Source organism: Mycteria americana, chromosome Z, assembly GCF_035582795.1.
Source record: "Mycteria americana isolate JAX WOST 10 ecotype Jacksonville Zoo and Gardens chromosome Z, USCA_MyAme_1.0, whole genome shotgun sequence".
NCBI lineage: Eukaryota > Metazoa > Chordata > Aves > Ciconiiformes > Ciconiidae > Mycteria > Mycteria americana.
In genome coordinates, this window is record NC_134396.1 from 2701374 (window position 1) to 2721470 (window position 20097).

Consider the following 20097-nt stretch of genomic DNA (forward strand, 5'->3'; position numbering starts at 1 on the left):
TGGGAGTGGCCGGGGATGCCCGGGGGCATTCGAGGGTGGGGGTGCCCCTGGGGCCGTGCTGGGGGCACTTGGGGTTTGGCAGCGGTGGGGCTGTGCCGGCATGCTTTTGGGCCGGGATGGGGCTTTCGTGGGGTGTTCCCTGCCCCAGGTAGGGTCGGGGTGCTGCTTGGGGTGGGCACGGCGTGGCAGCGAGGGACGTGGAGCCCCGGGTGGCTCTGTGCTGGAGCACCCCTCCCGTGGGGACCGCAGCCCCGTGGGTTTATGATCTGCGGTACACGTGGAAGGCCCCAGGTGGTGTTCCCCGCTGACACTGGGCTCCCAGATCGTAGTCAGAGAAGGGCATTTCATGCCTTCATTAATTGTGTGCTGCTTTCAAATCCCCCTCCGTATTTAGCCCACGTCCGTGCTTGGTATCCCAGATGGATGGCAGCTCTTTCTGGATAACTTGTCAAAAGCAAGCACGTCCTAAGAAGACCAGCACGAAGCCGACAAACACAGGTTCAATGACCACTTCTATTTCTGGCTGGGTTACTATGCTCTGAGAGCTTTTACTTGTGTGCTTTCTGGGTCTCCAGCTTGCGGGTGGTGGCAGGGTACCAGTCCCTGAGGGCTGTTAAAACGCCCACCGAGACAGCAGTCGCTGAAGTTTCTCCCCCCTCCCCAGGAATTTCCCCAGCCTGTAGGAAAGGGTCTGAGGGGAACGCTTGCCCAAGCCAGTTTTAATGAAAGCCCATCTTTGCTCTTCACCAGTGCCACGAGGCAGAATAAGCCTCCGAGACAAACTCAGGGTGGATGGTGTAGCTGCCTCTCTGGACTCCTCCTATGCTCTTGAAGTGGCTCGTGTCCCACCTAGGAGAGCAGATAAAGTTATCAGCCATGGGAGGATGAAACTCCGGTGGGGAAGAAGAGCAGAAAACCTGCTTCTGCCTGCCAGCACTGCTTAGGGGTGAGCAGTGGCCATGCAGCTGCCCCCATCCACTGCAGTGTGTCTTTGGGCACGGAGGCCAAAGCGAAGCCCGGGCAGAAGAGCTGAAGCTCCCTGGCATTGCCATCCCAGCGACCTGCTTCCAGCAGGTCTCCCACCCTGCAAACACCCACTCTCTCTTGCACTGTCGTTTTCCTAAAACCTTCATTCCCAGAGCCATGCCAGTCCAGGAAAATCTGCCTGTTTCTCAGTGGAGAAGACCTTGAGAAACATTTCACCAAGGCTCAGGCATAGGGATGTCTGTGGGGAACCCAGTGCTCCCTGTTTGTTCCCTTTGTTTGGTTTTAGTTTCTGGGCTCAGGAATTTAAAGTCAATCACACGTTTCCTGCAAAGCCCGATGCCTAATTTTGGCCCACGGGGGCTTGATGCAGTAGCAGAGTGATGAGTAAGCTGGTTGAACAGCCTCCCCTCTCCCCTCGCTGCTTCCCCAGGGCTGAAAAAAGCTGCCTCAGCAATGGAGACATCCTAAAGGTAAACATGTGGGGATTAAAAGGTGCTGCCGGACCTGCAGTAGGTGAAGGACAGGGCTGATTACTGCAAAACGAACAGCATGACCAGAGAACAGGTTCTTGGATAAGAACAGCAAACAATACAAGAGCAGCACAAAGAAACACTGTAGCCCCAAAACACTGTAGCCCCAGTGTAGCCCCAAAATCTGGGAGGTGCTAAGCTACATGCAGCCGGGCTCAGGCGTGCCAGCAAGGTTTCAGGTGCCATACAGTCCCAAGGGCCGTACAGTCCCAAGGACCGCTGGATGACACCAAGCATAGAAACACCTGTCCTGGAAGTAAATTTGGCAACTGCTTCTCCACGGGTAGCAACAACATGCTCCACAGCCCAACACCACAATGGTGTCCTGCCCTCCCTGGTCACTTAATCACTTAGCCTGCAAGATGGAGGTGCAGCGGCTGCATCACTGCCTGCATGGGCACCATGATGGGACCCGCTACCCCTTGGGGTCTGCAGTCTGCACCATTGTCCCCAGAATAACCCTCTGAGCAATTTTGCTTGAAACCCTAATGAAAAGAGAGCTAGTGGCTGGCTGGCATTAGGAGAAAACAGTAGGCTTTTTCCCCAGGGCAACCGGCTTGGAGCGCTCCCCCCGCTGAACCTGTCTGCACCTAGGGCTCCTGTACGGGAAGGATGGCTGGGGGCGATGTGTAGATGTACACAACATTGCTGTGGGGCTGTAACTGCAGCACGGGATGCTCCTGCAAGAGACAGAGGAGGTAGGGTGAGTGGTGGCCTTGAGGACAAGGGAAGTCATGTCCATCCCAACTCAACCCAACCCATCCCAACACAAGGCAACCCACCCATCCCATCCCACCCCAAGCCATCCCATCCCATCCCATCCCATCCCATCCCATCCCATCCCATCCCATCCCAACCAAAGCCATCCCAACCTTACAGCCCTCTCTCCTAGTGTGTGGAGATGACTTCTGATGGCAGAGGCCTCATCAGCGTAGTAGTCCATCCCTTGCAGGCAGTAGTAGCGTCCAGAGCAGGGGCTGTAGTAGCCCTGGAAGAGTCCCCTCCCCGTCATGGTGTACACGGGCAGCCTGTGCAGCATGTCAGTGACCACCTCCTTCTCTACAAGCGGAGGGATGGCGAGGGTAAGGACGAGGAGGAGCAACCAGCCCATCACCCGGATGGACATCAGCATGGCACAGGCACAGCTACAGCCGGAGGACAGGGCGAGGGTAGTTACCATATTGATTGAGGCAGGTGGGTTTCAGGGGGTACTGCATGGGTATGCTGTGCAGGAAGGTCTCCATCCTTGTCTCCTGAAAGGAGAGACGGCAGCCCTTGGAGGATTGCCCCCCTTTTGCTGCAGAGCCCAAGGTGCTGGTGGCACCTGAGGTGGCTCCAGTTTGGGGGGGCCAGGAGGGCTGGACTCTACCTTGGGCAGGAGGGGGAGGTAAGAGGAGTGCTTATTCCAGGCTGTGCTGTTGTAGGGACCTTTTCTCCAGGTGATGTATTTGTTCTCATTGACAAAAACTGGGTTGTACTTCTCTGCAACACAAAAGCAACAGGCAGGGGTGCCCTGTGGTGCTGGGGATGTGGGGAGATGGCCAGAGAGTCCTGACTGTTCCCCCTCTCCCCAAAATGCAATGCCACAGGGCCAGGGAGCATGTCAGAGGTGCTGCTCCTGGGGTCCTTGTTAAGGATCTGTGATGGAGGAGACACCCACCACTTCCAGCTTGTTGGTCACTCGTCCCTGCCCACACAACCTTGGTCCCTGGGGGCTATGGGGTGCCAGGACGGTGTCCCCCAGGCAGCACCTACCACCAAGGGGTATTTAGGGGTCACCAGGGGAGAGAACCCTGGGGACCTGCAGACATTGCTGGGGCAGGGACAGTCTCAGTGCAGGGATGGGGACAGGTGGCTGTGGCAAAGCCACAAGCGCAGATGCTGAGGAAGGGTCCCTTCACCACTGTGGGGGTGATGCAGGATGCAAAAGGGGGGATGAACAGAGCCACTGCCGGCACCCTCAGCGCCCTGACCCCATGGGGATGTGCCCCGTGTGACACAGCGGGGCAGTCAGGACCTCGGTGGTACCTTCAGACCTGGCCAGCCAGTGCTTCTCAGGCCAGTAGGCAGCAAGGTCGATGGTGTTCCTGTAGTACTCCTGCATCGCCGCCTTAATCAGCAGCTCGGGCTGACCTTGGCTCGCCGGATTTTGCACCGGGGGCATCCTTAATCCCTATAGATAGCAGGGAGTGGGGAGAGACACTCAGGCCATGTGGCAGCGTCTGCCTTCGTGGCCGTTGGGGCACATGGTGAAGCCGATTACTGGGCAGGGTCTAACACTGGAGACGCAGCTGGAGATCTGAGCATCAAGTTTCCCCTTGCAGTGGGTGGGCATGGGGGGGTGTAGCAGCATCCATGATCCCCACCCCCAAGCTTCCCTCTTGCCCGAAACCGGGGTACGGGGGATGGCTGGGCATCACTGGCTCCCCTCCCCCTGCACCCAGGGTGTCGATAGGCATCCGGGCACTTTGCAGAGTGGGACATGGGGTGGGTGCACTGGGACTGCCATGTATGGGGCCAGCAGAGGTTAGGAAGGGAGTTACAGGACCAAAACAATGTCCTACAGCTGGCAAAGTCCAGTAGGGCTGAGTCTTGCAGGGCAGACGGGTGCCCTGGTTGCATGAGCCATTTCTGTCCCTGCAGAGTGGTGACACCCGTCTCCATGCCCTCTGCTGGCTCCCTCATTATAATGCATGTGCTAATTGAGGCTGCAAGAGATGAGCCAGTTTGCAGCGTGCTTTGCACTGGAGTCCGCACACTTGTTAACCTGCATGGGGAAAACTGCATGTCCCACAGACACCCCTCACAGTGAGGCCACTGCTCAGGGATCCCTCCTCCTCCAGGACCAGGGCTGGGAGGAGTTTTTCGGTGCTCAGATCTCCCCCCAGCCCTTTGCACGGTCCCCCTGGCATGGAAGGCCCCCCAGACAGAACTGAGCTTAGCCTGGGGGCTGTTTTGGAGCAGCTCTCAGAGCCACCCGATCTGCCTCCCCATTGCCACCGTGTCACATAGGAGCCCTGGGCTGAGCCCTGCCACTGCCTCAGTTTCCCCTTCCTCAGCAGATCCTGCCCCCTGCGCACTCTGAAACCTCCTGATGGACAGGGCTGACACATGAGATCTTGTGCTGCTGATTGCCAGCCCTGAGAGCCTGAAGCCACTGCGGGGTGCAGCTCCAGGGGACAAGAAGCCAGCGAGCAGAGGCCATGGGGTGTCAAATGCTTTCCTATCCCCAGAGCACTACCCCCCCATTACACACATGCAGTGAGGCACCCCGTGAGTCCCTGTGCCACCCCCCTGCCCTGCACTGAGCATCCACAGCTGGTTAAGGGTAGAAACCCTGAGGTTTCCTCCTCCTGTGGCATTTACCTGCGTCACAAACTTGTTTTCTTTCCAGAGCTGCTGTGGAGCCTGCTCTCGGATGGTCTTTTTGACAGAGCATGGCGGGCGGTAGGAGTCGGTGTAAGTGCTGATGGGGGTCTTGTGTTTTTTGGAGAAGAGGAACATGGTGCAGCAGCCCACTGGGATGGGAGCGCTTGAAGTCCCAGAGATGCCCCACTGGATGAGCAGCACTGGGTGGGGCTGGGGGCTTGCAGCCCACGCAGAAAAAGGCTGGTGCCACTGCTCTGCCAGCCCGGGGTGGTGCTTATGTCATCAGTGATGTCATAGTGTGGGAGCAGGGGCATTTGGTGGCTTTCTATCAGTCCCATAGCTACACTCTGGTTCTAGCCTAGGGCACAGCAATTGCTACCTGAATGCCTCCATAGGCTGCACCCTGCTGGCTTTGTCCTGGCTCCGGGCTTCCTCCCCTCCTGCAGGCAATCACCTTAACAATGGTAGGAAACAGTTTCAGCTGGTCCTGGTCAAGACAGTTTTATTTTGGGAGATGCAGGAGCAGTGATTGTGGCTTGTCCAGCCCCTCTCTCACATATTTCCTTGGAAATCCTGCAGCAACCCAGCTGCATGCACACACCACCACACCAGTGCAGCCAATGCCCGGGGCACAGCACCAGGCACTGCTGTCCCAGCCTCCTGGGGTAGCCGGGGGAATTATTGCCTGCTCTGTCTCCCCTTTTTAATTAAAAAGCTGGATTTAGGTGATCCTCTGTGGCTTGTGTGCTCTTCTGTCCTGAGCGATGGGCTCTACAGTCAGAGCGAGTGATCCTCATCCATCCCGGTGCAGAGAGGCAGCTGGGTTATGCCAGGGAGGGGTTTGCATGAACTGGGTTTGCTTTTCCCCGAGCTGGGGAGTTGAGCAGAAATACCTGCCCCTGCAGAAACCCCGCTCTGGCCTGGTTTGTCACACAGTGCCAACTCGGAGCCCTGCTCTACTCCTGGCTCTGGCCTCTCTGCTGCCACATTTTTGGAGATGATCGGTGAAGACCCATGTCCATCTTGGCAGGGTGGGTGCCAACCTGCCCCCCTGAAGGGCTGCAGAGCCCTGCTCTGTTTGCTGCGGGCGACGGTGGGGCTGGGCAGCCTCGGACATCCAAATGCCTCCAGGCAGATGTGATTAATGCAGATGAAATGAAGAAAACAAGCTGCAATTGGTTTTCACATCCCACTGGTCTCTGTTGAGCCAGGCTTAGGCTCTCCATCAGCCCCGTCCTCTCCTGGGATGCAGGGGGAGGCTGGGAGGGAAGGGTTGGCACCGGGGTGCCTACCCCCTGCCCTCAGCTCCGGGGCCCTGGAGCACACCATGGCACAGACCTGGGGAGCACCGCTCTGCAGAGAGATGGAGTCCAAGCCTCTTGGTTGGGGGAGGACTAATCCTGCACTGGACCAGCTGCTAGCATGAGCCACTGGCCCCCCACGGCTGTCCCATGTCCCCGGCAGTCCCCGGGGTTTCCAGCTGCTGGCACTGGACTTTAAAATCAGTCCTTGGCTCTTGTGTCAACAGCTTTGAGGGGCAGAAAGGGCTGCAATGCTGCAGAAAAGCTTATTTCACCCATCGGTGTCATACAGATGCAGGACTTCTTTCTGCTGCTGTTGCAGCCCAGATGCAGGGGCTGGGTCCAGCCCGCACGCCTTCCCTGCTGTGCTGGGGAGAAGCGTTTCCCAAATGCTGGCCTGGGCTGACCAGCCCCGGTGAGTTTACCTGTGCCATACAGCACAGCCCCACACCAGCCGATTCTACCAGGCCCAAGCAGGCTGGTATTGGCCATGGCGTGAAGGCTGGCACTCCCTGATTTCAGTATTCGTGACTGCAGGGGGCTCAGAGGAGATCGTGCAGTTCGTATCCTCTCACCCCAGTTCGCTCCAATAAGAAAGGCTGGCAGGCTGGTTTTCATATGTATGCTTTTTAATATCATTAATTTTGTTACACTACACACAACCAGTAACAATGATAAATACTGCAATGGAAATGTTAAAAAAAATATTATACATGTTTCATGGTTTTGAAAAAAACCCCACATTTTTAAATAAATTAATGCATAAAACTGATGGTAGAAAAAAGAAAACCGAAAACAAACCACAACACAACTGATCTGTTTAAGGCAATACTCTACGCAGACGGGAACAGAAGTACAACAGTGTGCTACATGTTCTGAATGAGAAAAAAAGAAAGAAAAGAAAACCCATACAAGATGCAGATTGATGCTTTGGGAGTGAAAAAACTCCCAAAACCAGATAATAAAACCAATGGCCAAGTTAAGTGCAGCATTAATACACTCTGCGTGTCAAATGATTAGCAGGTTCCTAACATGGACTAAGGTCAAGCTACAACAAATTTATCTTCCTAATTAAAAGGTTATTCAGGTCAAACCCTACATTTAACTCTACTTTGCATTTGGCTGTTTCAGCTATGTTTCACTATATGCAAGGACAGCCGGAAATTCATCTCCTGCTCTTAAGATTAACGCAAAGGTCAGGAGGTGTCTCCTCCTGAAAGATATTTCCATTAAATACATCCAAAAAGGATCTCGCTTTCGGTGATCCTGAAATGCCTTCCACCACCCCTTCCCCTGGGGTGCCAGGCACCACAGGGGGAAAGGAGACCTGGGAAGCATTTGCTTGGGTTGAGGTTTTTCCAAGCTGAGGACACAAAATGCAAGTGCAGATTTGATCTGGACTCGGAGGAGTGTTGTTTCCCTGTCTGCCAGAAATGTCTATCTGGAGCCTGCTGAAAGCACTTTGCCAGCATGGGAGAAACCCAGCCTGTATCCAGGCTCTGGATACAGCCACAATGTTTGCTATTAAGGTTGGTGCAAAGCTCCATACCTGCCCGGACAGCCAATGAACCCCAATTATTAATGCAGCCCAGAACTTGGCCACTGGAAGGTGGACAATAATCATAATGCCAAAAAAATCCCCCTCTCCCTCAAAAAAGAAAAGAAAAGGGACAGTAGCCACTTTCTGCCAGCTTCCCCCAGCAGATCCCCATCAGCTGCCGCCTACACAAGATCAGCAGCGCTAGATCTCACCAGCATCAACCCAGTACATTCCCAGTAAGGTGCATGTCTGCAAGGTGCTGCCAGGGGGCAAAGAAGATTCTTGGGACAAGGTCAGAGCCTCCTGTACTGCCCTGCTAGAGTGCATGCGGAGGAAGCTATGGTACACAAGGAAAGAAACCCAAGTGGAGTTACTAGACTTGTGATGGCTAACAACTGTCTGGGCTGCCTTGGGTTCAGGTGGGAGAGGGGGATGCAGAACTGGGCTGAGAGTCACTTTGGTGCAACTGCCTCTGATGCTCATCACTAGTGCGTGGGGTGGGGGGGAGGAAAGGCGATGGCTGCTTTGAGAAAAGAGGAGTGGAAGGAGGACATGTGCAATATAACAAGGCTTGCAATTCTAGGACTAACCACTGGACACGGATACCGAAGATTACCTGTGACAACTAGCTATCTTTCTACCGTTGCTGCTCCTTCTCCCACTTCCTGGTCAGATTCTTCTTCAGTTTGGGAAGCCGTGGCTGTTTGGCATGATGGCCAGCGCTGACTCTCCCACCCCAGTTCCCGCACAGCGCACGGGGTGACTCAGCTACAGAATGTACAATGAGGTCTGGAAGTTGCATGTTAGGCACAGACCATCTCTGCGTGCAAGTAGCGCCTGCTTTCAGACCCTTCAGAAAGCTATTTAATGGTGGCTCATTTCCTTTATTAAACTGAACGTTCAATAACCTCTATGGAAGGAGTAAAAATGGTTAAAAATGTGCAAAAAGGGGGGGCAAAAAAACCTACTTCCTGAATTTTCTCCCCTGCAAAGACTTCATCCTCTGCAAGTCTTTCTCCCTGCAGAACTACAGCCCTACCAGCGTGTCCTACAGTGTCCTGCGCCAGCACAGCAAGAGCACAGCGACAGGCATCCCACCCATGCCTCTGCTGCAGGTCTCCAGCCCGCACCAGGAGCACATGGGCTGGCAGGCGTGGGACCTGGCGCTTGGGTCCCAGACCTCCTGCAGCAGTGAGACCGGGAGGGTGAAGGTGGCCGGCTCAGCTTGCTGTATCCCACCAAGGTTTTACACTAGCCTGGCGAACCCTCAGCCCCACAGCCTTCAGGCGGGTGAAGAGAAATCCCAGCCTGCTCTCTGGCTTACCCACCATCATGGTTGCTGGATCTCTCACTGGTATGACATTTGCCTTGGGTTTATCTCAGGACAGAGGCAGCTACAAGCCAAACACAGCTGTTACTGCAGCTTTTCCTGCAAAGAAACTGAGCAAAGAAATCTGTGAGCTGGGGATGGAGATGAAGGTGATAAAAACCAGAAGGGCTGTTGCGAAGAGAGCTTGTCCAAGTTTTCCAGCTCTCTCCGTGGATCTGTATTACATCTCCCAACAAACTCTGTGTCTCCCAAATCATGTGGGCTCGAGGAAAGTGGGTAACAAATGGAGTCACAGCTTTTTTGGGGTGCAGAAGCAAGAAGACAGCCTGGGTGGTGATTCCCATTGAGCTCACCTGGGGCAGCTGGATGGGCAACTAGGGGAGAAATGCTGCTGCAGGAGGGCAAACATCTCAGCAGGTAACGGGACTTATCTCAGCATGGCCTTTCCGTGGCCTTTTCTTTTCCTGGTGCCTGCTGTGCTGGTTTCCAGTGACACATCTGAGAGATTTTAATGAGGCTTCTTTTGTACCTTCCACTCACCAATGCAAGCCCACCACTGGTATCACCATTTGTTACTATGGAAATGGCTCCACCGACCAGGCACAACAGGGCTTGGAGCTACCACCAGTGGCAAGTCTGTCTGGGAAGTAATGGGAAGAGCTGCTCTGCAAAGGCGCCAGGGAAAGCTGCAACCTGTCCTGCTGGTGTCCGTGCTGCTCTGCAACATGGCTTGCTGCATGGTTGCATTGGCCACGGTGCTCTGCTCCATGTAATCTCAATTAGTCCCCAGCCTTTGTCTCCCGAGCGAGCTGTCAAAGCAGTGCTCAGCCAGGCAGCATTTAGCTGCTGCGATCCTGGGATTGCCACCAATGTCAAGGGAGGGAAAGGAGGGGATGTAGCTGTAATTTTCTGGAAGCAATGCAGCAGCTTAAGTGCATAATACAGGGAGTTATAAAATACAGATGCCAGCCCCTGTGAGAAACCTGCATTAATCTTCTGTAGGTAATCCCAGCTCACAAACTCTTCCTCTACGCTGAATTGCTGGCCCTTCTGCTTCAGGGCTTGTGTGGGTCTGTAAGACAGGCAGGTTTGTCTGATGAGATGTGGGTCAAGGTTTGGAGCAATCCCTCTCACAGGAAAGCCTTGAAAGGAAGTGACAAAGAAGCAATGTTCTCCTGGAGATGAAAAGCACCTTAAAATGAAGACCTTCCCGTGCTGTCCTCTTAGGCTCAACCTAGTCCAGCTTGCCCCGTGGCACTGCCCATCTATGCAGATGTTTCTTTTGAGACATGAGAAGTAGAAATAGGAGGGTGATGTGAAGAGTCGGCTCTGAAGAGTGGTAGAGGTCAAAGCTAGGGTATATTCATGGTGGCACATGCAGCTTGTGCTTGCTGAGCCAAGCAGCAGCCAGGTGACAAAGCCTACTTCATTCTAGGTAAGCGTGGCCAATACCCCATGTGAGCTTGAAGGGAGAACAGAAAAGTAAAAGAAGTGCCTAGGCAAAAATGCCAGTTTATACGCTCAAATCATTATATGGATGCTAAAATTAACAGCATGAAACTGCTGTGGGAATATCCCAAATGAACCCTTCAGTGCTCTCTTCCCTCCCATCAGTACTCACTATCCCAGTTACACTCCTAAGTTCCTTAACTCTACTAGCAGGGGATGGTGCTGTTGGGCCGCCAAACCTTCTCGCATGTTCCCTGTGGCAGCATGCAGATTGAGAAGCCAGTTGTGCAAGAGCCAGCTGCCAAGTAACTGGGAAACACATCCTCGCCAAACATCTTCCCCCAAAGCTGTTTAATCTCTCTACTAACCTCCACCCTGCAGCTTTCTGGCATATGCAAGCAACATCAGAAGCTGGTAAACAGAGGGAAAGCAGAGTAGTACTTTGAAATATGCATAAAATTTCTATAGCATGCTTTTTGCATCTTGCTTGAAGGGCTATCCTATCAATGGTGCCCGCCACACACTTGGCAACATCCATGCAGGGTGGTGGTAGCATCTTGGAAAGGCAGGTTTCTCCCCTGCGCTGCAGAAGGGAATGGACATCAAGAGGGGATGCGACCTGCCTGAGGTTGGAGCAAATGTGTACCATGTGCCATGAGCAGCAAGGGACCCCAGATCTCATTTCTGTGCTCTAAGTCCAGCAGACTCTCCACAGTAGTATTTGGCTGCAGTGCCAGCTTGGGGACATGGTGTTTCTGGTGTGTGCACCTGAAAGCGAGCTTTGCTCCCTGCTGGTATCAGCACTGTACTGAGATAGATTAACTCGGACAACTGGGATCTGCCCTAGGCCAAGACAGCATTTGGCAACCTTTCTAGTTACTGCTTGTTTTCCTTTTCCTGTCGTTCCATCTGGTGCCCAGCTGGGTCCTTCCTTTCTTCAAAAGCATCTTCATGCTTCTGTTGAGTCACATACAGGGCGCTGTACTTTTCAAGCCTCCTGCATGCCATCGTACAGCTTGCAGGCCAGCCCGAGGACAGACTCTGCATGGAGAGGAAAGGATTCTGGTCAGGATCGCAGACCAATGTGTCAGCCAGCACACAGCTGGCAAAGAGGGTGCCTCCTTTTGGGAAAGGAGCTGGAGAGACAAACCAGAAGCAGCTGAGTCCATCCTGTCCATGGAGGAGCATCCTGAAGTTCCTTTCCAAGTCCATGCAGCAGGCTTGGCTGCCTGCTTTTGCAGTCATGAGGCATCTGCAGGCAAGACATCCAGAACAGCATAGCAGACCCAATGGCCAAGCGTACATGTTGGGAGTAGACATGCAGCAACGTCAGACATGATCCAGTGGCTCTTCGAAGGACTGGCTTCAAGATATGTCTGATAAGACATCAAATGAGTCTTTGGGATGGTCGCCTGGACATCAGCCTCCTTTCAGCCAAAGTTTATTATTATACAACCACCAGAAAAGCAGACTAGGCCATGCTATCTAAAGACCTTCCTCAACACTAGGAGGATGTTCCTCCTCACACAGACATCTGGAAATGGGGAGTTTGCAGACCGGAGAGACAGAGTTGAGTGCTGAGACGCTGGAGTTCAAAGCCACCTCACAGTAAAGGGCAAAGTTAACATCTGATAAAAGGAAAGGAGTTGCTTAAACTCAGGTAATTTGGTGACTAAAATTACATAAAATCCTAACAAAAAGCCAGTCTGGCTATAGGAGGCATCAAATGCAAATTCCTTTGTGGAGGCACCAGCATCAATATCCTTAAATCCTATTTGCATGGTAATTTAGATGGCTAGCGATGCAGCCTTTCATACTCCATGGTGCTCCTCCCCTTGGTATTCTGTACAACTTCAGACTGAAAATGGGGCCTGAGAAGACCATCTGGTTTGGTGCAAAGACTGGAACAAGGAATGATTTGCTTTCTTGCATGCAATCTGCATTTAGGAGAATGTCCAGCAGCTCTGAAGATTTTAGGGCTTTATAATGCTGCAACGGAGAGCCAGGATCCGTGCTCTTTGCTTTTGCCTTCTCCAGGCCATGGTGGCAGAGACTGGTCTAGGAGAGCAGTGCCAGAACGGACATGTATCTATACACCTTCTCAGGAAGTCACCACAGCATAACCTCCAACGAGGGCACAAGGAAAACCTGACTGAAGCAAAGGTCTGAACATGAGATCAGATAGGAGGAGCCAGCCCAATCTGCAGTTAATACATACTGATGGGCTGTCCACCATATTCCATAACGAGCCAACAAACATGCCACATGGTCATAACCTGCTTAAGCGGCTGCAGTTCAGAAGGGTTAGTGTTCAATTTTCTGATAGCCACATGTGCATTGCCTTAATCCATTCTGCCTTCCTGATAATGAGCCTACACAGGTAACTACTTTTCCCCACCCTTTCTACTTTATTCCCCTAATAAAATATATGAACACAAAGCATAGAGAGGAGAAGCCAAAAAATTGCCATTTTATGGTCCTGTACTGTCATGCCAAACCATGTGCAACCAACTCCTGTGCGCAGGGGAAAACACTTGGCTTGTACTTCAGTCTGTATTTGGAGGAAACACTGGGTGTAAGAGTTAAATTCATCTCCCTCCCTCCCTAAAGGGTTGTGCTAGAAGCAGATGCACATCACACAGTGCAAAGGGCTGAGGGCAGTTGCAGGGTTGCAGAGTTGAGGAGCGCCTCAGGGCACATGGCAGGCAAAAGCCAGCAATAGGGGCAATAAAAGGACTTGGTCATGTTGCCATGGGGCAGTGGTTATCAGGGAAGGTCTGTCCTTCAGAGGGGAGGCGTTTACCCTGGGAGATACAGTGTCATCAAGTCTCATTCTGTCTTAGACCAAACAAGATGGCAGCATGACGGAGACCTGTGAGACCTGCAGTCCTCCATGGCTGACCCATGTAAACAGATGGCTTGTTGCTCTAGCAGGCACACTGAAATGCTCCGAGCTCCTGAGCAAGGGCTGTGGGAAAGGCTGAGCGTGTGCAGCCTGGATGGAAGGCACAGAGACTGACCCAGGAGGATAAATGCGATGAAGATGTTGCACGGTACCCATGCTGAACTGCAAAGTCCCTCTTTAGAAGAGTGAAGATTTAAAGACTTAGCCACGTCCTATAGGATTTGGTTTGACCATGGTGTTTCTGTTAGGTTTTGACTACATTCCCCATTAAAAAAAAATATTCCTTAAGGAATGCTTTTTCCCTTTTATCTTTTCTCTCTACAGTGTTGTTAGAGCTCTTCCCCCACCTCTAGACAACTTGCTAACCTCAACCTGAGCTAGCACTGGAGAGGAAAGCAGGCACACCAAGGAAGAAGCGAAGAATTGGAGACCTGACGCTTTGTGCTTCTTTAGAAACATTTTGGAAATACTCCCCTCAGCATTACCAGCTGGTGAGAAAGGGAGAGGAATTCACTTGAGGAGCACTCTTCCTAGAGGAGCCAGCAAGTTAACCAGTGCTTCTGCAGAAGGAGGCAGGGATGCTCAGTAAACAACATCACTCAGTCATCTTTCTATGGCCTGGAGCCAGGGTGGCAGTGCGCTGTTTTAGGGAGGGGGGGCAAACATAGCTTTAACAGTTGTCCATACCAGCTGGTGAATAATAAAGCCCAGGAATCTTGTGTGCCTGCTCTTCTGCTCACGCTGTGGATGGTGTCGTGCTTTGCACTGCACAGAGTGAAATCCCAGGATGTTAAATACATTTCCTCCTAATTATAAAGAGGACTTCTTAAAGACTCAGCTCACTTCATGCAGATTTCAGATGGGGGATCTGTCTGTCGGGGTGGAGCTCAGGCTCTGCCTCGTGACTCAGGAATTCTGATGGGAAGCTCAGAATTGCCCTTGCTTTTTCCCTTCCCCTGACTATACAGCAAGTGATGACCCAAGGCAGGTGGTCCTTCCTCCTGGCAGGGCAGAAAAACACACAGTCGTGCCTGTGGCAAAAGATTTCACACCAAGAAAGATGCCAGTCCATCCCTCGCCTAAGCCCTGCATATGCTGAAGCCAGCAGCGTATAACTGGCCAGGGAGAGGACACGTTTCCTAATTCCAGAAATGATTTTGCATTCAAAACAATCTGCTGGTGAACTGGCAACTCAGTCCAGCAACCTAATGTAACGCCAGGTTTCCTGGCTATTCCAGCACCAAGTAAACACAATTGTTCCTGACATGGGACAGCTCTAACACAGAGCAAGCCTGGTTCACAAGTGGGCAGAGATGGGATAAACAGTAGTTTCCTCTCATGGGTTTTTTTCAGCTGAAGCTGTTCATAATCCTGCTGTTGCTGAAAACTCCCCTAAAGTCTGACACCACCACATAGATGCCTTCAGCGTTAACAAATCTCTCCCACAGGCACCAAGAGACACAGTGTCAAGGGAATATCAACAGTCGAGCACTGTAAAAATGTGCTTTCTTCAACTAGCTTTTCTGGCACTGACCTTCAGACTGTACAGCTCTAGTCCTGTCTCATGCAGGACTCATTTTTTCTTAGTTGAAGAAAGTTTAAGATTTTTGGAAGCAGATGGGTCTCATGGGAATTAAGTATAGGCTGAAGTCAGTATACGTGACTGGACTGAACTCAGGAGTATGGTATTCTTGGGCAAGGACTGAATCCCTGAAGAGCATGGATGGATTGCAGATTGAATCTAATGTGTTTGGTGATAATTCAATGTGGAGCTAAGGGTACATTGCATTAGATATGTGACACGACAGCTCTAGCTAGTACTGACTCACAGGGAAATGCCACCTATTTGTCCTCTTCGCAAGTGAATGAATTGTGTCATGCTAGTCCTGACTAGCCTTGCCATAAGAAAGGATGCCCTGCTCCGTTCCTATTCCTGTGCCCCAGTTACAGTATCATTTTGGTTATGCAAATAAAACAGGTTTAGTGAATGAATTAAGAACTGACCTCTTCTCACCGGTAAAACCCCCTGACACCTCAGACTCACCCCTGATCTCACAGATGAATTGGTTTTGGTGGGCAGGATTACCTGCAGCCCCATCTGACCCTTCCCATTCTGGAACAGACACCTTACAAAACATCCCCAAGTGCCTACACAAACCAAGGAGGTATCTCTGGACCCCTCTGCATTCGCTCTCCAGACCAGTCAGTTCTGCCAGGCACTGCCTGGCACTTCAAGCAACTTCTCTTTTGTTTAACCATAGTTTAAAATAACTCATCAACCAATCATAAAATGAATTTTTTGGTTTCTCCTGGCTCCATGAACACAAAGAGGTGCACGTCCTACCATAGGAGGAAGCAATGGCTGTTAAGTTTTACAGTTATAGTGGAAAGCACTGATCACAGCCTGCCGGCCTCACTACTGGATGTGACAGGCGGTGGAGGAGGTGGCTTGGCAACACATGCAGGTAGGGTTGACCGATTTAGGGGGGATTAGGTCGAGGTCCTCGTCATCTGGGATCTCATCTAACCGGTACCCATCCTTTAGCAGCTGGATGTTCAAGTCTTGGTTGATCTGCTACAGACAAAGAGACAAAGAGTCAAACACTTGAGCCTTCTTACTTCTGATGGTCAGAAGATGAAGGAGGTCCCTTACTCTGGAATATATTTCCCCATCATTAGCAGCTGCCCCACCAATGAAAAAGTCCCAGTTTTTGACCACAAGAGATGGCTGCCTTCTGTACTAGGTTCTTCCAGAACAGGAATATCTAGAGTGAGATATTCCAGAGTAGCAAGTTGATACACCATTTTATTCTGGAATAATCTTTCCATGAAGACAAGTCCTCATTTAAAGTAATGTAATAATAATGTTAATAAACCAACTGGGAGCTGGGCAGTCCCTCCTTTCAGTCTGGGGCACACTATAGCAGTCGAAAGGTGGTAAAGCCTTTTGGCTCTTTGTAATCTCAGATTCAAGTGCTGTCTAACCAGATCTGGCTGAACAGCACTTCATCAGGACCCAGAGATGGCCCAGATAATTTGATTTCATCCCTGCTCTTGGCTGTTTCTCTGTGTTTCAGACATATTTTGCCCAAGGAAGGGATACAAAGGGGAAGAGTTCCCAGCAGATTGTGTACAGAATGGCTGCTCAGCACCCTGGCTGTAAAATCAGATCCTGCAGAAGCAGTAGCCAGAGGCTGAGCAACTAATTCAGGAGAGAGCTTGGGAATACATTCAGAAACAATGCAGAGGCATTAACAAGCCTGAGCTTCCTGCCTTTTCTCTTTGAAAAGGCAAGAGTTCATATCTGCAAGTCCTCCCTGGAATTTCTGCCTGCTCCAAGTAAACATGGACTGGGTGATCCTGACTGCCCCAAGAACTGGAAATCACAGCACACCCTTAGATCCTTTATTTGTGTCCTTGGCAAGCGTACAGTTGCTGAGCTGGCATGACAGACAAGTCGATGCTTTTGCACCACATGGGCCAACACTGCAGGACTACGCAGAACTGGGAAAAGCTAGAGTGAAGCCAAAGGTAGCTGTGAAAACGGCCGACGGGCATATCTCTGTGCCACAGCAGTGCGGGGACAGAGCCAACTGGATCACCAGGGAAGAAAGAAACATGACACAGTTTCTGCCATGGCCCCTTCCAGGCGCACAGAGTCTACACTACTGATAAATTCATTGTGTAGCCATTTCTGACAGTACAAGGCTACTCTAAGCTGTTTCTGGCTGATCTACTATTAGCATTCATGGCAAGGATGGCAGGAGAGAGTATAACTCACCTCAGCTGATGAGTATCCTGAAGAGGAATATCTGGACATGTCAAAGTCATCATCACTGCAGGGAAGGACAAGATATAGCAAAGAAGGAAACAGTTAGAGAGACCTGCATTCCCTGGTTAGCCCTATCTTTCTCGTGCCATGAAGCTGTCCTTGAGGCACAGAGAAGTTACATCAAGGGAGCCTGGAGAGCAACTTTCATCTGTGACCCTCAGATCTTTCCATCACTGTGCTCTTTACTCATGTCTCTTCCTACCTGTCTACACACACAGACTAGTTACAGCATATGCCAAAGGGCACAGCAAGGAAGAGTGCAAGTGGCCTGCAAGAGCCGTTTCAGCAGGAGTTAGCTTCAGTGCTGCACTCTGGCATGAAAACTCGCTTGCACCGTAATGTATATCATCTTGTTAACACTTTGCATACCTGTCCGTATCCAGGGCTACCAGTGGCTTTTCATCTGGACTCTGGTCTAACGACGAATAGCCCTTATTGGGAACGACGAGCCTGAAATAATTAAATGTTGTCTGTTAACCACACAGCAAAAATCAGTACTACACATAGTCTAGGGCAAAGCTATATGATAGGCTCTCCCCATTTCAATTCCTTGCAAGCACTCCCTTATCAGTGAAGACATTTAAATGGGTGCAATTCAGACGAAGTGAGCTGTGTCTCTGGGTAGCTTAGAGCAGTTTCATAGGGAGGAACACTGGACATGCCCTGGGAACATGCACCTCCCTGGAAGAAAAAAACATTGGGACACTCCGCGCTTCATTCTGGTGAACCTGTTTGGCTAGCACTGCTTGTCATATCAGATTGCTCATTTTTGTGTTGCTTTTTTTTCCTAGCAATGAGTACATGACACTAGCAGTAAGTAAACAGGAGGAGGCTAGGGGAAGGCAGAGGCTCAGTGCTCCTACTATTCTACTATTGGAAATCAGGGATGTGGTCTTTCTGCCTAAGTCCCTACCCAGCCCCTCCCAACACAACACTTCTGAGGTCTCAGTCCTAAATTTAGTAATACGAGAAATATGAGCTGGTGGGTGCAGCGTAAGAGCCCAGTCAGACTAGCACTTTTAAAATCCCATTATTTTATAATGACTTTCACTTCAGAAGTGTTACAAAGGCTGATGATGACTTTGCACCTTTAATAGCCTGAGAGAGTTCGTGAAATGGAATACAGGCTTCAGAGCTTCTAGGATAAGGAAAATGCATTAATACAATGGTATCTAGTTCACAACAGAGCTCTTTCATCCACAAAACTGCACAAAGACTTTGATTTATATTTAAAATAAGATCAACCAAACCGAGCAAATGTAATAAGATTCTATGTTCAGCAGGTGGGAACTGTAAGAGTGATGAAAATCTTGTTCAGTGGGTTAACTCAGGTTTTCTCCCAAATGAAGAACTGGTCTTTAACAACACACAAGGATGCACAATGATGCTTCACTAAGAGTCTGAGAAATATAAATCTAAAGATGATAATCCATCTCATCCATGTTCCAACTGCTCTAACTACCTGAAACGCTTCTCTCCTTCTACTCAGAAAATTTCAGGAAGCCATTACAATTTTAGAAATACAAAGGCCTGCCAGGCACTGAAGATGGGCAGGGTCAGGGAGAGTAAAATATATCAAATGTTATCACAAAGCACACACATAGGTTCACAACTAGTTGTATTTTCTTGCTATGTTCACTGAAACACAAGATTAAAAAAAATTTATTAATTTTAAAACTGATGCAGAATTTCCAACCTGCTGCATCAGGGGACTGGAGAAAATGGGACCCACTTGCAAAAGTCAATACTCCTTCTGATAGCACTGGGATAGTCCTTTTGCTCCTGAAGCATGTAGGAAGGAAGTCAAGACGCAAAGATGTCTGGAACTGAAGCTGTGATCTAGCAGCAGCAGCTTGCCCATACAGGTATCAGAAGTACTGACTTCCATTCTTGCCTTCTAGTTTTCAAGTCATAGAATCATAGAATTGTTTAGGTTAGAAAAGACCTTTAAGATCATCAAGTCCAGCCGTTAACCTAACATGGCCAAGTCCACCACTAAACCATGTCCCTCAGCACCACATCCACACGTCTTTTAAATACCTCCAGGGATGGGGACTCCACCACTTCCCTGGGCAGCCTCTTCCAATGCTTGATAACCCTCTCGGAGAATAAATTTTTCCTAATATCCAATCTAAACCTCCCCTCGCGCAATTTGAGGCCATTTCCTCTCATCCTATCTCTTGTTACTTGGAAGAAGAAAGCAACCCCCACCTCTCTACAACCTCCTTTCAGGCAGTTGTAGAGAGCGATAAGGTCTCCCCTCAGCCTCCTTTTCTCCAGGCTAAACAACCCCAGCTCCCTCAGCCGCTCCTCATCAGCCTTGTGCTCCAGACCCTTCACCAGCTTCGTTGCCCTTCTCTGGACACGCTCCAGCCCCTCAATGTCTCTCTTGTAGTGAGGGGCCCAAACCTGAACACAGTATTTGAGGTGCGGCCTCACCAGTGCCAAGTACAGGGGCACGGTCACTTCCCTAGTCCTGCTGGCCACACTATTTCTGATACAAGCCAGGATGCTCTTGGCCTTCTTGGCCACCTGGCCACACTGCTGGCTCATATTCAGCCGGCTGTCAACCAACACCCCCAGGTCCTTTTCCACCTGGCAGCTTTCCAGCCACTCGTCCCCCAGCCTGTAGCGTTGCATGGGGTTGTTGTGGCCCAAGTGCAGGACCCGGCACTTGGCCTTGTTGAACCTCCCACAATTGTCCCCAGTCCATTGATCCAGCCTGTCCAGATCCCTCAAGCAGATCAACACTCCTGCCTGACTTGGTGTCGTCTGCAAACTTACTGAGGGCGCACTCGATCCCCTCGTCCAGATCAGTGATAGAGACATTAAACAGAACTGGCCCCAGTGCTGA

General features: G+C 50.9%; 2 protein-coding genes across 3 annotated transcripts in view; both read right to left on the reverse strand.

Moving 5' to 3' along the window:
* Positions 1–743: 743 nt before the first annotated feature.
* On the reverse strand, positions 744–5021 carry SPMIP6 (sperm microtubule inner protein 6). Its single transcript, XM_075527474.1, has 7 exons — positions 4884–5021; positions 3546–3690; positions 2887–2999; positions 2695–2770; positions 2390–2576; positions 2108–2197; positions 744–849 (listed from the first exon to the last, which is right to left on the reverse strand). Exons 1-7 carry the CDS (start codon positions 5019–5021, stop codon positions 744–746), a joined length of 855 nt encoding a protein of 284 aa, XP_075383589.1.
* Positions 5022–6823: 1802 nt separating this feature from the next.
* The window catches only part of FAM219A (family with sequence similarity 219 member A), a 104189-nt gene continuing 90915 nt past the window's right edge, over positions 6824–20097 (reverse strand). Inside the window, exons 4-6 of one of the 2 annotated variants that reach the window (XM_075488477.1) lie at positions 17613–17693; positions 17193–17247; positions 6824–15983 (exon numbers count right to left, since the gene is read on the reverse strand). In XM_075488477.1, the coding sequence (XP_075344592.1) occupies positions 15828–15983; positions 17193–17247; positions 17613–17693 (292 nt within the window). In that variant the 3' untranslated portion in view covers positions 6824–15827. Of the gene's footprint in view, positions 15987–17192; positions 17248–17612; positions 17694–20097 lie in introns of both variants that reach the window. The other variant, XM_075488476.1, reaches the window with a different exon arrangement.